Source organism: Rhinolophus hipposideros (assembly GCF_964194185.1).
Source record: "Rhinolophus hipposideros genome assembly, chromosome: 26".
NCBI lineage: Eukaryota > Metazoa > Chordata > Mammalia > Chiroptera > Rhinolophidae > Rhinolophus > Rhinolophus hipposideros.
The window spans coordinates 19,481,293-19,500,670 of NC_138072.1; the positions used below are offsets into that span (position 1 = coordinate 19,481,293).

The 19,378-nt window shown below is 36.5% G+C and overlaps 1 protein-coding gene across 1 annotated transcript in view; it reads right to left on the reverse strand.

The window, feature by feature from the left end:
- The window catches only part of FMN2 (formin 2), a 331,841-nt gene that overhangs the window by 197,086 nt on the left and 115,377 nt on the right, over positions 1–19,378 (reverse strand). Inside the window, exons 5-6 of the mRNA XM_081039488.1 lie at positions 16,718–18,171; positions 14,957–15,101 (exon numbers count right to left, since the gene is read on the reverse strand). Of these exons, the coding sequence (XP_080895614.1) occupies positions 14,957–15,101; positions 16,718–18,171 (1,599 nt within the window). The remainder of the gene's footprint in view (positions 1–14,956; positions 15,102–16,717; positions 18,172–19,378) is intronic.

Genomic DNA, 19,378 nt, shown 5'->3' on the forward strand with positions numbered 1-19,378 from the left:
CTATTTGTCTTGTTGATGATAGCCATTCTGACTGGGGTGAGGTGATATCTCATTGTGGTTTTTATTTGCATTTCTCTGATGATTAGTGATGTTGAACATTCTTTCATATGTCTATTTGCCATTTGTATGTCCTCTTTGGAGAAATGTCTCTTCAGGACGTCTGCTCATTTTTCAATTGGGTTGTTTGTTTTTTTGTTGTTGTTGAGTTGCATGAGTTGCCTGTATATTTTGGATATTAGCCCCTTATCAGAGGCCCTGATTGCAAAAATCTTCTCCCATTCAGTTGGTTGTCTCTTTATTTTGTTGATGGTTTCTTTTGCTGTGCAGAAGCTTTTAAGTTTCATATAGTCCCATTCGTTTATTTCAGCTTTTACTTCCCTTGCCTTTGGAGTCAAATTCATAAAATGCTCTTTGAACCCATGGTCCAGAAGTTTAGGACCTATGTTTTCTTCTATGCATTCTATGTCTTTTGAGTCAGTTTTTCTAAGAATCTGTCCATTTCATCTAAGTCATCCAATGTGTTGCTATACAGTTGTTCGTAGTATTCCCTTTATCCCTTTCCATTTCTATAAGGTCAGTAATGATGTCCCTTCTTCCACTGCTGATTTTAGTAATTTAAATCTTCCTTTTGTTTTCTTGGTCAGTCTGTCTAAAGGTTTGTCAGTTTGCTAATCTCAGAGAACCAACTTTTGGTTTCATTCATTTTTCTCTATTGCTTTTCTACACTCTATTTCATTTACATCCACTCTAGCATTTACTACTTCCTTCTTTCTACTTGCGTTGGGTTTAGTTTGCTCTTCTTTTTTAGTTGTTATGGTGGGAGATTATTGATTTCTAATTTAAAAACATTTTCAATATAGGTATTGACAATACCTATATTCAATATAGGTATTGACAGCTATAAATTTCTGAGCACTGATTTAATTGTATACCATAAGGTAAAGAATGTTGATTTCATTTACATGCATTTCAAAGTATTTTCTAATTTTTCTTGTGATTTTTTTCTGTGAGCTACTGTTATGTTATTTAGGAATGTGCTATTCAATGTATACATACCTGCAAAGTCCCCACATTTCTTTGTTATTGATTTTTAATTTAACTCCATTACGATCAGAAAACATACTTGGTTTTTCAACAGTTTTAAATTCATTAAGGTCTCCATCTCCTCAAATTTATTAAGACTTGTTTTGTGGCCTAGCATATGGTCCATCCTAGAGAATAGTCTATGCATGCTTGAGAACTATGCATATTCTGCTGCTGTTGGGTGCAGTGTTCCATGGATGCCTATTAGATCGAGATTGTTTACACTGTTGTTCAAGTCATTTATTTCCTTGCTGATCTTCTGATTAACTGTTCTATCCATTTTTGAAAATAGGCATTGAAGTGTCCAGATATTATTGATTTCTCCCTTTAATTCTGTCAGTTTTTCCTTCATGAACTTTGGGATACTTGTTAGGTGAATATATGTTTATAATTGTTATATCTACCTGCTAGATTGACTCTCTTATTATTATGGTATATTTCTCTTTAGTAACACTTTTTAAGTCTATTTTGTCTGATGTCTATATAGCTCCTCCATTATTTTATGGTTGTTTAAGGTGTTCTATCTTTTTACTTTCAACCTATTTATATCTTTGAATCTAAAGTGCATCTCTTGTAAGACAATATATACTTAGATTTTTTAAATCCAATTTGACAATGTTGGCCTTTTGAATGGATTTACTGAAATTCATTTATTGAAATAAATTTAATCCATTTATATTTAGTGTTATTATTGAGATGGTTGAATTTACATCTGCTATTTTTCATTTTGTTTTCAGTATATGTCATGTCTTTTTTGTTGCCCTATTCCTTCTTTATTGTCTTCTTTTGTACTGAATGGATGTTAAATGAATTAAGTGAATATTTAATTCGTTTTTATTTTATTTCATATTTGAGTTTTCTTTGTAGTTGTTCTATGGCTTACAACATACCTTAATTTGTCCAAATCTACTTTGGATTTATACTGACTTAATTCCAGAAATATAGAAAACTTGATCTTCTATAGATCCACTCATTTCCCACCTTTTTGTGCTAGTACTGTTATACATACTATGTACATGCCATTTATATATGGTATAAACTGTTATAATTATTAAATTATATAACCTTACATCTTTCAAAAAAGTTTACAGAGAAGAAAAATATATATTTATATAGTTTGTTATATTAACCTTCTTATTTACCCTTTCTTGTTCTCATTTCCTCCTACAGATCTGAAATACCATACTGTATAATTCCCTTACTCTAATACAGCTGTTTCTACCAGTCTCCTTTGTTCTGTCATTCTCAAATATATTTCATTTCTGTATGTAATAGGCTGCATACTGTGCACATTGTTTTACGTAATTGTTTTTAAAGTCAGTCAAAATAATAAAGAAGGTATATTATCTTTTGTGTAGATAAAATTGTTTATCAGTACTGTCTTTTGTGTTTACGTGATTTCACATTACTGTCTGATATCATTTACTTTCAGCCTGAAGAACTTCCTTTAGTATTTCTTAAAGCAACAAATTTTCTCTGTTTTTGTTTATCTGAGAATGTCTTTTACTTTCATTTATGAAAAGTTGTTTTGCTACATATAAGATGTTCGGTTGGTCACGTTCGCTTTCAACATTTGAATATGCCTTCTAGTCTCTGTTAATTCTAAGTCTGCTACTAATATTACTGTAGTTTCCTTAGATGTGATGAGTTATTTTTCTTTTACTACTTTCAAGGTTTTTTTTCTTTATCGTTGGCTTTCAACATTTCCACTAAGACGTAACCAGGTGTGGATCTCTTCTGTTTATCTACTTGACATTCACTGAATTTAGATGAGCTTATTAATGTTTTTCATCAAATCTGGAGAATTTTCAGCCATTATACCTTTAAATATAATTCTGTACCTTTTTGTCTCTCCTTACCTTCTGATACTCACATGCATATTGGTCACTTGATGGTATGCCATATATTTCTGAATTTCTGACTTTTCAAAATTTTTTCTCTCTATTATACATACAATCTCTATTGATTTAATATCTTCAAGTTTGCTGATTCTTTTTTCTGCCACCACAAATCAATTGTCAAAAAAAAAAAAACAGATAAGAAAATGCCTAGTGATTTCTTTTTCATTTCGGTTCTGTAATTTTCAACTCCAGAATTTTAAACTAATTTTTCTTTTTATTGATCTTCTCGATTTGTTGACACATCATCATCAGACCTTCCTTTATTTCTTAGAAATAGTTTTCTTTAATTCTTTGGTGATATTTAGATATCTAAGTATATGTCAGTAAGTACATCTGAGACCCTTAGAATAATCTTTGTGTTTGCTTTCCTGTATATGAGTCACACATTTTTGTTTCTTTTATGTCTTATTTATGGTTGCTGAAAACTGGATATTTCAAAAAATATATTGTAGCAACTCTGGATACAATTTCCCCTTCCCGACCTCAGAGCTTGTTTTTTCTTGATTGCTTATTTGTCTAGTGACAGCTAGACTAGTTCAGTGAAGTCAATTACTGCTGCAGTGTGCAATCTGATGTTCCTGCACACATTCTTTCACCATGCTTTTATCTCTCAGCTTCACTACTCAGGAGTCACCTCTGGGTGGAAATGAGCCCTTTATTGGTCAAATACTTTGCTTCACTCCCTTAGCCACTAAAACTTTATCCTTAGTCATTTTGTGTGTGAGGTGGGGGGCACGCCTTTGAGGGAGTTTACAGAATTTTTTCCCACAGTTAAGAACTAGTAACTTGGATTTTCTCTAATTGCTCCCAAGAGGGTGCAGCCTTGGCATGCACAGCTTCCACACTGCCAGGAATGACTGATATTATTTTTAAGCCTGGCTTAGGAGTTGCCCCTGGGTCAAAGTAGATTATTGTTTAGTCAATGTTTGGACAAAAGTATGTTTAAGGCTCTTGTGCCTTAAACTTCCACTCATTTTTGATGAGTCTATATGAGGTCTGGGGAATGCTTTCCTCATGTCCCATGTCTTGCTCTGCTTGCTCCTCAGTTGGTTCAATGTGCAATGTACACAGTCTTCCTGGCTTCCAAAGTTGACTGATCCCTGGAGGGCTCTTCTCTTGGATGTCTTCTCTTGGAGGGATGTCTCTTTCCTTGGTTCTCTATGGAATAGAGCTTATGCAATAGGGACTGGGGAAACTAAAAATGCCAGCATTCTACCTCTTTTAAAACAAAACCATAGCCATAGACAGAGCTGCAGGGAGAGGGCTCCCTGACTTCTTGGCCGCACATGCATGGGGTAAAGCTACCATAACACAAAGTCGGGGTGTTGGTAATGTAGTGGGACCTGGCTTAAAGGCCACACTGCTCTTTAAGAGTTTTAGTAGTTTTTCCTGAATAAGTGTTTCTCCATTTCCTGTATGCCTTTAGGACAATTTCCAGAGACTTTAGATAATAACTTTCACCAGTTAAATTGTGGTTTTGCTGGGAAGCCAAGCTGCCTCCATCTCCAATCTAGAATGCCCACCTCCAATCAACTTTTCAAGCAATACTTCAGAGAGAATTTCAAGTTACAAATTTAGTAATTTTAAAAATTCACATTTTAACATTTAACAAAAAAATCAGTAGAAATATGAGAAAACTTCCATTATGAGCATGGCTTTGAAAAAGAAACATACATTTATATTTCGGTTTAAATTTAAAACATTTGAAAAAATAAAACTAGGGACATAAATATGAACATTAGTTTTTCTGCTAAAGGTTAAGTTTGTGTCCTCAAATAATTGGAACCATTTTTTTCAGTTTAGGTCACAGTGAGGTACAATGTGAACAATCAGACTAGTGTCACCAGCATCATTTCCCATAAGCGAAAAGTAGAAGCTATCATAATTATATCCATATAAGTCCGATAAGGAATAAAATTTGCCTTTGCTTGGGGAGAGTCAAAAATCCTGTTGCTGTCCATGGTAAAGAAACGAACATGTCACTATATAGTACCAGGTTATCAAAATCAACCTCAAGTTTCATTTATTTTAATTCAATTATTGCCCTTATGTCTGGTACAAAAAAAAAACTGAAAACTTTTGCTAGGAGAATGAGAAGGAGAAATATTCAGCTCAGGGAAATGAATATCGACAGTCTACACTCAGATTCCTGAAACTCTCAGATAGGAGCTTCCTGCATGCTGGAGAAGCCCGCTCCAATACTGACTGATTAACTACTTGTATGGTTTTAAATAAGATACAAGGGGATCTTGGCTCATGGTGTTATTTTCAAAATTCCTCACTTAATCCTCTCTATATATCTGAACAAAATAAATCCTTCAAGGCCAAGTTTAAGTCTCGTCTCCTCCACACAGCCTCACCGAAGTCCAGCCAACATGCTCTGTTCAACTCGTGATGACCCACAGCACTAACTGTGACAATCCATTAATCCTGCCTCTCGTAGGGTGTTCTGTAATAAATTAGCCCTTTAGAGAATCTCTGTGCTCAACCTGGTACAGTTTCTTCTTCTTCTTCCTCCTTCTCCTCCTCCTCCTCCTCTTCTTCCTCTTCCTTCTTCTTCTTTTCCTGCTGTACTCTCTGCTGAAACGGATAAACCCTGTTCCCATCAGATCCAGAGAGGAGTGTAACCCTGAAAGTAATTGGTGCTCCCTCCCTTCTCTTTCGTTTCCCAGGGTTCTCTGGAGCAACTAGTCCACTCCATATTAGCAGTATTGAGAAAACATTCTCTCACCCTCTGATCCAAATAGTTTAGTTTCTATAAATGACCAAAAACCATTCCTTACTTTTGCAAGGATGAGTTTTAATTTTCATAGATAATCACAATAAGGTAATAAATCTTAAATGAACTTCCCAAACCACCCTTTCTTCAAATGCCTATGGATTTTGATAAACAGTACATCAGTCATTAAAAATCAATCCCCCTTTCTTATATATGCAGCCCAGCATAATCTTAATATCACCGTATGAATATGAAATCCAAAAGAATTAACCTTCAACATTATGACTAATTTTTGTGCAATTGCAATGTGCCATTAATCAAATATAATTTTCTTAATATAATCTAGCAAGGTCAAGGATCATTAACCTAATTATATTTCCTTTTTATTAAACAATTAGGGTTGGGTTTTTTTAGCCATTTACTTCGAAGTATAAAAACAATTTTTTGGCTGAAAGAAAATTTAAAAATAGAGGCTATTATTTTTTCATTATTTGAATTGATTGGGTATGTTCTACAAATAGTTATAGGAAAAGCATCTTCAAAAAATAATAAATCTTTTAATATCTAAAATAAATCCAGATTCTCCGAAACCTATGTTTGTCTAATTATAGCTTTGTATTCTAATGTGGTTTTCTATGTAAATACATTTTTAAGGCTTGCAATAGGAATATACATGTATTCTATTAAAAACAGATGTTATATTAAAAGTTACAAAGTACCAAATGTTTATTATGTATGCACAAAACAAATCTAAATTGTCTTATTATAAGATATTTGGTGTTTCAGACATTACTTTGTCTTCAGTCTAAAAGACAAATATAACTGTCCAAATCAACAAAAACTCACTCTTGCCAGCTACAGCAGGAAAAAGTAACTCCAGTACAAAAAACTAGACTTCTACTACTTATAATTCAGGATATAACCCCATCAACACTGATATATTCATTGATTATGATGAAACATTTTTCATTTTAAAATAAATGTTTGCCATAAATAAAGGTAGAATAGATTCACAAGTAAAATACCCCTTTCCTTTCAGACCAATCAGTTTACAGTAGCGAACAATATTTGGCGCATAGCACATACATTTTCCCAATGCCCCCACACAGTAGGAAGAATCCTTTTAATGGCAATTACTAATCTATGCATAAATAGTTAGAGGCATCACATTATACACTCCCCTATAGGAACATTTGAATAATGAATGCTTCTTTTCCCGTTATTAGGAATTTTCACCTAACAGACAAAAAGAACCTTTTTAGAGGTTAGGTTAAGCAAGCACAATGGAAAAATTTAACAGGATTCCAATGTCTTAACTCCATAACAATTACATCTGTACAAAATGGGAATTCTAAGAATTCCTTTTACAGCCTCACCATATAATAAGTAGCAGATTTAAATATCTATTTTTCTAATCATACTTCCAGGGGCTGAAGCCCAATAAATATTTAACTACCATGAATCATTTTTCTCCCCCATTCTGTGGGTAAAGCATTTATTATGATAAATAGAGGAGAAACAACTCATGAAGAGATTCATTTATGTTGCACTAATTAGTTATACAAATGCCGGTTGTGTATTTAAAAAGCAACATACTTTCTTCTTATTCTATCTTGTTAACTTCTGTGTGCAAATTTACACTGTGGATAGCAGGTTGCTATACAGACCTTTTAAGCATGACTAGACAGTATGTACTTAAAGCATATTTTAAAAGATGGTTTCTTTTTCTGTCAGGGCTGAATCAACAGTATCATCACTTGCTACTTGGTGAGGTTTAACCACAGTGGCTGTATGCCTCCAACCACTATTTATAAGCCATGCAAACAAATGGCCCTCATTTTTATTGCTCACAGAAGCTCATGTGTCTAAAGCACAGATCACGCAGATAAGGTTTTATTTAACTGGGAAAACGTCATGTTTGGTGGCATCATAGTTTATGTGTTTGTCAAAATCTGTAAGAATATGGAAAAAAAACCTTAAAAGTATCTCCACATACAATTTCATACGTATAACTACAGTTATTTAAATATTGAGCATATATGTAAATCAATACAAATTCAAATTCTTTTTAAGAAGGATTGATTTTCTGGACAGCTAGAACAACTGGGAGCGACCATACACATGCACAACAGGCTACCCGGCCCCGCACAAGCCCCTTCTCGCAAGGCGGCACCACAGGTACCAGTCATGCCCATCCTCGCTCCAAACAGCCTGCCAAAGCTCCAAGCACATTCTACACAGGGCACTTTTGCAAGATCAGGAGAGATAACTATTTCATTTAATTCTTGGGAGCAAACATGAAAAGCCAAATAAAATGAGGAGACAAAATATGCCTCAAATGAAAAAAAGAATACGCTCCAAATGAGAACGGGGGGGGGGGGGGGGGAATAAAGCAAAACAGAAAAACAACTCTAATGAAATGAAGATAAGTAATTTTCCTGATAAAGAATTCAAAGACAAAATCATAAGGATGCTGAAAAACCATCAGAGTAGAAGAGAGGAACAGAAAGAGCATTTCAAAACAGTTAGAAAATATAATCATAAACATAAAACCAATCAGAAATAAATACAATAACTGAAATGAAAAATACACTAGAAAGAATCAACACCAGACTGGTTAATACAGAACAGATTAGTAACCATGAAAAAAAAAATACTGGCATCGTAAATCAGAAGAGCAAAATGAAAAAAATTATTAAAAAGATTAATATAAGGGACCTATGGGACAGCAACAAGAGGAATAATATTCTCATTATTGGGATCCCAGAAGGAGAAGAGAGAGAGAGAAAAAAAGCAGAAAGTATATTTGAAGAAATAATAGCTGAAAACGTTCAGGGGAAGGAAACACACATTGAGATACAGAAAGCACAGAGAGTTCCAAACAAGATGAATCCAAAGAGGCCCCCACCAAGACACATTTTAACTAAAATGGTAAAAGTTAAGGACAAAGAGACAATCTTGTCGACAGCAAGAGGAAAACAATAAATCACATACACAAGTAGGAAACACAAGTAGGCAAACAGCTGATTTCTCAGCGGCAACTTCACAGGCCAGAAGGGAGTGGCAGGAAATATTTAAAATACTGAAGAAAGGAACCTATAACCTAGAACAGTATATCCAACAAAGTCGTCATTCAAAATTGAAGGACAGATAGTTTCCCAGACAAGCAAAAACTGAAGGAGTTCATCACCAATAAATCAGCTTTACAAGAAATGTTAAAGGGCCTTTCCTATACAGAAACAAAAAGGCCATAACCAAAAATAATATCCAGGAGAGACAAAAATCTCACAGTTAAAGGCAAATATAAAATTAACCCAGTGAATCAGCCACTTAAAAATCTAATATAAAGGTTAGAGAACAAAAGAAGAAAAATAACTACAACTACAATAGCAGAAGAACACAAAACAAAAAACAAAATATAGCATCAAACACACAGTGTAGAGGAGAAAGTGAAAATGTAGTATTTTACAATGTGTTTGAATTTAAACGCTACCAGCTTAAATTAGGCTACAATATAAATAGATGGATACATATGACCCTCATGGTAACCACAAACCCAAAAAAACATTAAAAAACACACCAAAATAAACAGAATGGGAGCCAAACAAAATGCTAAATTAAACCAGCAAACCAAAAGGAAAAAAATTAAGAGAAGAAAGGAGGACAGAACTAATGAAACAACCCCAAAACAATTAATATAATGATACATACCTATCAATAATTACTTCAGGATAACCAGTCAAGATAGCAGAGTAGGTCAATGCTGTGTTTGCCTCCTCTGACAACCACATCAAAATTACAATTGATCTACAGAAAAAATATCATTGAAAATTGCCTGAAATCTAGCTGAACAGGAAAAAACAAAATACAAAGTAAAAGGAAGGATAGAATAACAGAACAGAAATGAACAAAATAAAGAGTAAGACAAAAAAGAAAAATCAAGAGCTGGTGGATTTTTTCAAGACCAAAAATAAATAATCCTAAAATTTATATTGAACCACAAAAGACACTTAATAGCCAAAGCCATTTTATGATACAAAGTTGGAGGTATCACATTCCTGAATTTCAAACTACATCACAATACTATAATAATCGAAACAGTATGATATGGCACAAAAGCATACAAATAGAACAATAGAACACAATAGAGAGCCCAAAATACACCCTTACATATATGGTCAATTAATCTACAACAAAGCAGGCAATTATGTACAATGGAGAAACGACAGTCTCTTCAGTAAGTGTTGTTGGGAACAAAGGACAGATACAAGCCAAAAACTGAAACTGGACCACTCTTACACCATATACCATGTTTCCCCGAAAATAAGACCTAGCTGGACAATCAACTCTAATGTGTCTTTTGGAGCAAAAATTAATATAAGACCTGGTCTTAGTTTACTATAACATAAATCTGGGTATAATATAATATAATATAATACCAGGTCTTACATTAATTTTTGCTCCAAAAGACAATTACAGCTGATTGTCCAGCTAGGTCTTATTTTTTGGGAAACACAGTATAAAAAAACCTCAAAATGGATTAAAGACTCAAATGTAAGACCTGAAACCATACAACTCCCAGAAGAAAACAGAAGTAATAAAGTTTTTGCCATCAGTCTTAGTAATATCTTTTTGGATATGTATCCTCGAGCAAGGGAAACAAAAGCAAAAATAAATTCATGGGACTACACAAACTAAAATGCTTCTGCACAACAAAGGAAACCATCAACAAAACAAAACCACAACCTACTGAATGGGAGGATATATTTGCAGATGATATAGTCCATAAGGAGTTAATATCAAAAATATAGAAGGAATTCATACAACTCAATAACAGAAAAAAATCAAAAATCCATTCAAATGAGCAGAAAATATAAATAAAGATTTCTCTCAAGACATACAGACAGCTAACAGACATATGAAAAGACGCTCAATATCACTAGTCATCATGAAATGCAAATCAAAACCACAATTATATACAACCTCACTCACACCTGTTAAAATAGCTATTATCAAAAAGTCAGCAAATAACAAGTGTTGGTGAGGATGTGGAGAAAAGGGAACCCTTCTGCACTGTTGGTAGGCGTGTAAATTGGGGCAGCCACTGTGGAAAACACTACAGAGATTCCTCAAAAAATTAAAAACAGAACTACCATGCAACCCAGCAATTTCACTTCTCAGTATTTATCCAAAGAAAACAAAAACTCTAATTCAAAAAGATATATGCACCCATATGCTCATTGTGGCATTATTTACAATACCCAAGATATGGAAGCAACCTTGGTGTCTATCCATAGATGAATGGATAAAGAAGATGTGGTATATATGTATATAATGGAATATTATTCATCAATAAAGTGAAACTTGCCAGGGACTTACAGGGTATTACGCTAAGTGAGATCAGTCAGACAGAAAGAAAACTACCACATGACTTCACTTCTGTGTGGAATCTAAAGAACAGAACAAATGAACAAAAAATAAATAGACTCATAGAAACAGAGACCAAATTGATGGCCCCAGAGTGAAGGGGTTGGGGGGATGGCTGACAAAGGTGAAGAGGTGTATAGACAATAACTGTGGGATAACTTTGCATGGTGACTGGTGATTACTAGATTTAATGTGGTGGTTGTATAAGGTATATAAATGTCAAATCACCACACAGGACATCTGAAAATACTATATATTTTATGACAACTATACTTAAAAACAAATAAAGTAAAACAAATACATATTAAAAATTAAAAAGTACAAAAATATGTCTATTCTAGTCTCCATATAAATCAAATACTATACTGGCACTCGTATAAAATATTTCACAGCCATACCTATGACTTTAATCATTAAAAGCACAGACTCTGAAGCCAAATGGCTGGAGTTTCAATCCCAGCTCTGCCCCTTACTGGTCTGTGAACATTATTTAATCCCTCTACACCTCAGCTTTCTGGACCACACACTAGGGATAATGGTTTGTACCTCGTAGGATTATGCGGATTACATCAGTTAATGTACGTAGAGCGCTAAAAAGAATGAGCGGCACATGATAAAGCATAATATGCCTTGTGGTTTCCATAATTATTATTGTTGTCATCACAATTACCACTATTATTACTAGTATTGCTGCTGCTGTTGCTACTGCTGGGGTTAACCTTAGTCTTATTTGAACACAAAAGATCCTGAATGACAGGAGCTTTTTATTAATCAATGTGAATAATTGCTGAATTACCCTGGCAATACAGAAGAGATTGGACTACATGTTTGCTATCTCTAGAGCATGCCTGAAAAATGGGCAAGTTTGTATGTATGTCGATGTTTGAACGAGGACCTCATAGGAAACTGGTTTTTCTCTTTTCCTCTTGCTTCTGTAAGAGATGGTGGTGTCCTTGTGTTAAGTTGGCAGGTTAGCATTTAATTCTGATAGATGTGTCACACTCATTTGGTTAAGCAGAACTATGTCAAATTATATTCTGATAAACTCCCATATACCTTCTCAGCTAATTTTAACTCAAAGTAAGAAAAGGATAAACTGAGGAGTCATCACGGAACTTACATATATATTCTATGGGAAAAAAACAACACTTTGTGATAGGTTCCTTGGAGGAAAAAATATATATCAATACAAGGTATTTTTCAACAGTACTAGTCTAGGTATCCACAATATATTCCTCTTTCTCTTTATGCCAAAGAGCAATGTGCGCAGCTAGGAATCTTCTATTACCACAGTGAAAAATGTCTTTTCCGAAAGAGTAAAAACAGCACAGGCACCTCATTAAATACCAGTGCATTTGACCACAGTATTACTTTCAAGAAGAAGATTACAGAAAAATTATTTGGCTATTTTTAGATATTTAAAGAAAAACAGAACTTCTAAGTTCCATTGTATATAAGAATTGCTTAAAATACCTCCATAAACATATGCCACAGCATTGAAGGCTATTAATTTCACTGGATATGAATCATGAGGTACCAAAATGTCTGCACATACAATCAGTATACATTTCCCATAAAAAGGGGAATGATTTGCATGTGTCCTGAAAATACATTTTCCTTAAACAAAATTTTAAATATCTCAAAGTAGATGGAATGAATAGATTTTTCTTCCAAATACAACGAAGTTAACTAAATCTAGATTTCTTCAGCCATCTATCACTTTGCAGCAGATTTTTCTCTCTTCAACATACAGGAAAAAATATCCTTCCAAAAACAGACCTGAGATGCAGAGCTCAGTAGCAACACCCAAGCCAAGAAGAAGCTGAACAAGCTTATCAAGAGTCATGGTGGAGACTGTTACATAAACCCTGTTTGAAGCTGAAGGTAATCAGCAGCATCACTATCAATAACTGCAAATTCAGACACTGGCAAAGTTTCTGATCCACAGTTTATGAAACGTCTTCATGACAGAGGTGATTGTGTGTAGCTGATGTGTAATACAGGTGCCCTGTTCACATGCAAAGAGGCCCTCTCATGCCAACTAGTTGAATTTGAAATTTTGACGAGTTAGACATAAATCTTATTTCAGTAAGCTAAAAACGTAATACTATGTCAAATAAATCATGACATCCTAGAGTCTCAAGCAACATACGAGGCATCTTCATTATTTGTGTTCACTTCACAGAAGTGAAGTGACAATCCCATGCATCAAGTGACAATCCTGGTTGCCTCACTCTCCTCAATGTCTGTACTCCCCACCCAACATTCTTTCCCTAGACAGCTTTTCCCTCTCTGATACAATCCATGAGAAAAGATATAATGAATCAGCCTAAGGGTGTTATATGCAAATATACCATGGAAAAGAGTTTTTAAATATTTACCTCTGCAGGTAAATAGAAAATGTGGTTTTTCTATTGACCTTCATTCCTATTAACACTGCCACCTTGGCTAAACTGGTTATTAGGAGATGAATGATTTCCAGTTTTTAATTATGACTAGGCATCGTCGCTGATTTGTATAAAGTCCCCCTCCCTCAGTCAGCTTGTATATTTGCTCAACAGATATTTATTGCGTGCTTACAATGTGCCAGGTGCTATCTAACTACCATTGTCACTGACCTAAGGTCACCAGCAATTAGCTGTAATGCAATAAATGGTTCAGAAGAAGTCAACTGCATCATGCGTGGATTTGCAACACTAACAGATTAATACAAATGCCTGGGGTGAGCGTGCCCACCCACTTAGCTACAGGTTCCAGGGGTCTCGCTGTCCCACTCAGATCCATCCCTTCCTGGCTGGATTTGACAGTGTCCATCTGGTGAGAGTTGTTTGCTCTGAAATAATTATCGATGGGAACAACTCTGGGTCATACAACTCTAGCTACAAGTTCCAAGGCAGAGGCAAAAATTTAATGAATCACCCTATCAGGTACCACTCATCTAGGGAGACTGGGCCAGGAAAACACTGGGAAACCAGCGCCTCTTGTCTTTCTCTTTCCCTGACCCTAAAAGACTGAGTTGCTTGCCATTCTCTTGCTCCAGGTACTTTTCCGCCGACCCTGCAAAAGTTAAGAAATGTAGCCACTCGCTAGTTCAGGTAAAAGGATGGGCACCAATAGTAACATCTTCTCTCTGGGGCTCATTATTGTAGGGTTTTACTAGACTTCCCTGAATGACACTCGAGAAATTTACCACAGCTTCATTTCATGATCAAGTGGATCAGCTAAAAAATGCTGCTTGGGAATGTTTTTCTCCAAATGTACTGTTCTTTCTTTTATATGACTCAGGTGTCACAGGATCCAAAATCCAACACAATGGGGAGGCTGGAACTGGACCCAGGATCTTTCATATGTCAAGTATAGTGTGATTGTTTCGCTGACTTCTACAGAGCGTCTGCTTCGTTTTAATGCCATGGACATACCAAGTATATTATCAGTTACTAAGGACTGGACTTCCTGGTTTTCTTTGCCAAGTTTTCTTTCTTCCATCCATAGCAGTGCTTCTTAGACAGATTTCCATCAAGTGACAGTGTATTTCTAGACAACTAATTCTGGAAACAAGTAATTGCTGACATTTTGGAAACATGGCTCATCAGGCTACAAATAAAATAGTCAGGACATTATCACTTGGTAATGATTATTTGTTGTTCCGTTTGGGACAGTCTCACTTAACCACAAGTTCTCAAATTGTAACCTCCAATGCTGTTTAAGGACGGTGGAAGTTACAAAGCCCAGAAAACGATTCCAGAGGTGTTCTTTTTTTCCTCATGGAAGTTCACATTTATGCCATAAACACTGTCCAATTTTAGAAAACACATTAAGTACTCACTTGTTTAGCCTTGGTCTTTGTGATGGTGTCAGAAATAGGTTTCTTCCTCTCCTTCACAGCAGTTTTAGAAAACAGTTCCTCAAATTCATGACAATCTATGGAGGGCTCTTCAATTTTTTCCCAAATAAGTGAAGCACTGGAGTCTCTAAAGTTAAGTGAAACACCAATTGAACAAGCCATAAAGCCAAACTACAAATACCATGGCTAGCATAAACATAAAGGAAGAAGGGAAGAAAAGAAAAGCAGAAGAGAAAACAAGGATGGGAAGTCAGGAAGGAAGGAAGCATTGCCAGGAAGAATAAAAGGGGCAACAGGGGGAAAGGAAGGGAAAAGGGGAAAGAAAACTTTTACATGATGACCACCATTTGTTTTATCTACTTGATGAGAAAGTTAAGATAACATCAATATACAATGAAACCTTTGCCTAAAAATAGTCATTTCCAGGAATTCTCGGTTATCGAGTCAGTGTATAAAAACCCTCTCAGTATGGGCAATAAAGGCAGGAAATGTTTGATAGCTCACAATCGCAACTTGACTCATCAAGTTTGTAGATTATTCACGGGTTAAAAAAGAAATAATTTTATGACCCAAGGCAACATCCTCCATCTCCCTACCTCTTTTCATCACTCTTGCATTGTTATCTGAGTTCTCAATAACTATAGTAATTATGTAGTACCACTTGAAAAAGGGTAGATCCATTTGAAAACGGAAAAACAACAACAAAACAAACAAAAAAACTTCATATACTATATCTGGTTAAAATTAGTATGGGACATGGTTTAAAATGAGGCATTAGCATATATAATTGACATGGCAACTATAGAGAGAAAGCGCTACAAAGCTAAAAGTTGTCAAAATGTATAGATTATTTCCCCCTAATGTGATTCAGTGAAGAGAAAAAAATAATAATATAAGAAATAAGAATGGGCTTGGTAAATATCCGATTTCTAAGTACATGCCACATCACACAAACGAAATTCAAGGAATCATGAAAAGTTAGAACAAGGAAGGCCAGTGAAGTTTAAAGCGCATTGGTTTTTCTCCCATCAGCATGTTCCGCAGCCAAGCATTATAGCACTGTCCCAGAGATTGGGGAACACAGGCTACATATGACGCATGGATTAGTAATATGCCACCAGCGTACCTGGCGGGAAGTGTTCTTTTATAAACATCAGTGCCAACTATGATTTTATGACTTCACACTGTGTCACCCATCTTCTATGACAGTGTCATGAAACTCTCAAAGCTAAATTGTTTCCCACAGAGGGTGTGGATATGTATATTTTTGTGTAGCTCATTTCTGATGAGAAAGACTGCTGTAAACAAAATACAATAGTAAAACAAGGCTGTGCCTTCAAATGGATGCAAACAGCATCATCAAGAGTCGGATTGTCTAAGAATCTGATTTACATTTATAAGCTATTTGTCAAAGTAAGGTTCTGCAACAGGCAATAGGGCATGTATGCTAAGAAAAATATATCCCTCTTTCTTTAAAAGATTAATCAATAACTATATAGCCAGATATCTGTACATCTTATACATTGATACATATGTCATTTGTTTTATCCTTTTGATATTCCTGGAGAAAAGCCTAAACTTTCAAATAACACATTGTTTCACTAAACATTGATTAAAACATCTGCAGACAAATTTTACAGCAGTACTTAAAAATGCATTCAATGATAGTTTTCCCAAGAGTTTTAAAGGAAAATGCTTCCCTCGTATTGACAAACTGCAAAGATGAGCTCCCGTTCATGTTACCTTTTACTGTGTAGTTGAATTCGCGTCCAGTACAGAGGCTTCATTGGCCGACAAGGCTCTATTGGCTGCTTCCTACTCCCTTTGTCCTGGTTCATCCCTAATCCAAACCAGCCAGTTGGCAATGGAGGGGGAAGAAATCCACACCCTTGTGGTGTCGGTAAAGTGCTACTCCCAACTTGTGGGGGGAGTGGAGGGCCAGATCCAGGAAGCAGAGCAGGTGGTGGGGGTGAGGTGATGCCTGTTCCAGGACAGGGAGGAGGAGCTGGAGCAGGTGGAATACCCATACCAGGCAAAGGAGGAGGTGGGGGGATCCCAACTCCGGGAAGAGGAGGAGGAGGTGGTATTCCCATTCCGGGAAGAGGAGGAGGAGGAGGTATTCCCATTCCGGGAAGAGGAGGAGGAGGAGGTATTCCCATTCCGGGAAGAGGAGGAGGAGGAGGTATTCCCACTCCAGGCAGAGGAGGAGGAGGTGGTATTCCCACTCCGGGAAGAGGAGGAGGAAGTGGAGGTATTCCCATTCCAGGAAGAGGGGGGGCAGGAGGTATTTCCACTCCAGGAAGAGGAGGGGGAGGAGGTATTCCCACTCCAGGAAGAGGAGGGGGAGGAGGTATTCCCACTCCAGGAAGAGGAGGGGGAGGAGGTATTCCCACTCCAGGAAGAGGTGGGGGAGGAGGTATTCCCTCACCAGGTAAAGGTGGGGGAGGGGGTGGGAGCATTTCTGCACCAGGCATAGAAGGAGGTGGGGGGATTGCTGTACTGAGCAGAGCAGGCCCTGTGATGCCAGGGGGAGGGAGAGGGGAGGGAGCCTCCAAGTCCAGGCCAAGCATGGAGCTGGAAGGCTCTGTGCAAGGTAGAGGTGGTGGGGGTGGGATGTTAGGACTGTTTTCAAAGGAGGATAAAACAGAGTGTTCATGGCTGGTTTCAAATTCAGTATGAAGAGAAGGATGGGAAGACTGTGACCTGGCCTGTCCTTGCCCATCAGACCGCGAAAGGGATGGAGGTGGTGGAGGCTGAATCGACTGATGTGCGTCGAGCTGTACTGATATTTGCCTTGGAGACACAATCAAAGAAATCTCTGAACAGAATTTTGTCTGAGGTCCAGAAGGAGAGGATGGCACAGCTGAGTCTCCACTTTCAGCCATACTCTCTGGCAGTGTATTAACAGAAGGCAGTGTCAATGTCCTGCCCTCTTCTATCGGGGACGTCTGGATTGACTTCGCCTCTAAAATCCTTTGATGCCGTATATCCTTTTCTCCTAACCTGAGAGCTTCAAGACAGACATCTTCTGAAGGTGCTTCTCCATTCTGAACCCCATGACGGCTGCTGGCCATCTCCATGTCCATGGCTGGGTACTGCTTCTCTAGTTCAGCTATTTTGATCCTCAGATCCTCGATGGTCTGTTCCAGCTGCTGAATTACAGTTGCCTGTCCCTCAGACTTCATGTCTACAGCTTCCTGCAGGGCAACAAAGACAGACATAGTTAAATATAAAAAACATAAGAAACATTCCAAATATAAAAAGACTTACAAAATTAAGTGAAGTAGCTTTGTTTATTATAATAGCTTCCAGAAAGATCTCTTTACCCTCAGATTTCCAAGTGGTTTACAAATGTTACCATAAAATCCTAAGGCCTTTGTTTGTCTAATCTTTAAGTGATATCATTGAAGACAAGTAGACCACCAAAAGGGAAGAGAATCCTGAGTATTTTCTCACTCAGGATATCCTCCAAGATAGGCTTCTCTCTTTCCTGCCTAGTAACATTTGCTATTACAATGTTCCCTAAAGACATTTTAAATCCTAAGTTTTAAAGGTAATTGCTAAAAGAGTCTCCAATACGATTATGTGAAATATTTTTGACCTCCAAACGGGCATGAGTGTGTCATCTCCTACACATGTCAGACCACTTATATCATGTTTACTATAATTTTGATATGTTACCCAAGGCATTTTAGAAAGTGTATCTTATGGTTCTCCATGATTTATAAAAATGTCTGGTAACTCAAAGTAGGAGTCATCCTCATATCTAAAGAGTGTCCTCCTTTCCCTAGGTGTACACGTATACACAATCATTTAATGAAAAAAAAAGAATAATTTGTGGAGAAAACAGGGGAAAGCCCTATGGGTAAATTAAATACGAATAACAGATGAGTAAAAAGCAAATAGAAGAAGAAGAAATAGGCAAAGAAAAAGGAGGGAAAAAGGAATAGTAGAAGGTAGAAAAGAAGGGAGGGCTAATGTCAGCTGTGTGAAGCTGCAATGTTGGACAAGACTTGGATTTGCTCACTCAAGGCTGGAATGAAAGGTAAAGAGAGTGTGAGAGAGTTCTCATGTTGAGAACCATTTCTCCAGAGTGTCTCAGGTCTTTTCAAAGACGATCCCAAGAGCAGTCATTATAAAGAGCCATAACACACAATCACACACACATCTATTATCTTCTCCACATAGGAGCCACCTAAAGCTGACACTCCAGACCAGCCCTTTATATATTGTGGAAGAATAATTAAGAGGTAATATAAATATTATATTAAGTATAAAACTAAGTGCTGATCCTGTTTGCTGAAGGTTAAACTCTAGATCCAAGAAAAGTCTTCTCGAAATAAAAAATAAACTTTTTCTTTATACTTAATAAATCCAAAACAAATACCACGTTTCCCCCAAAAT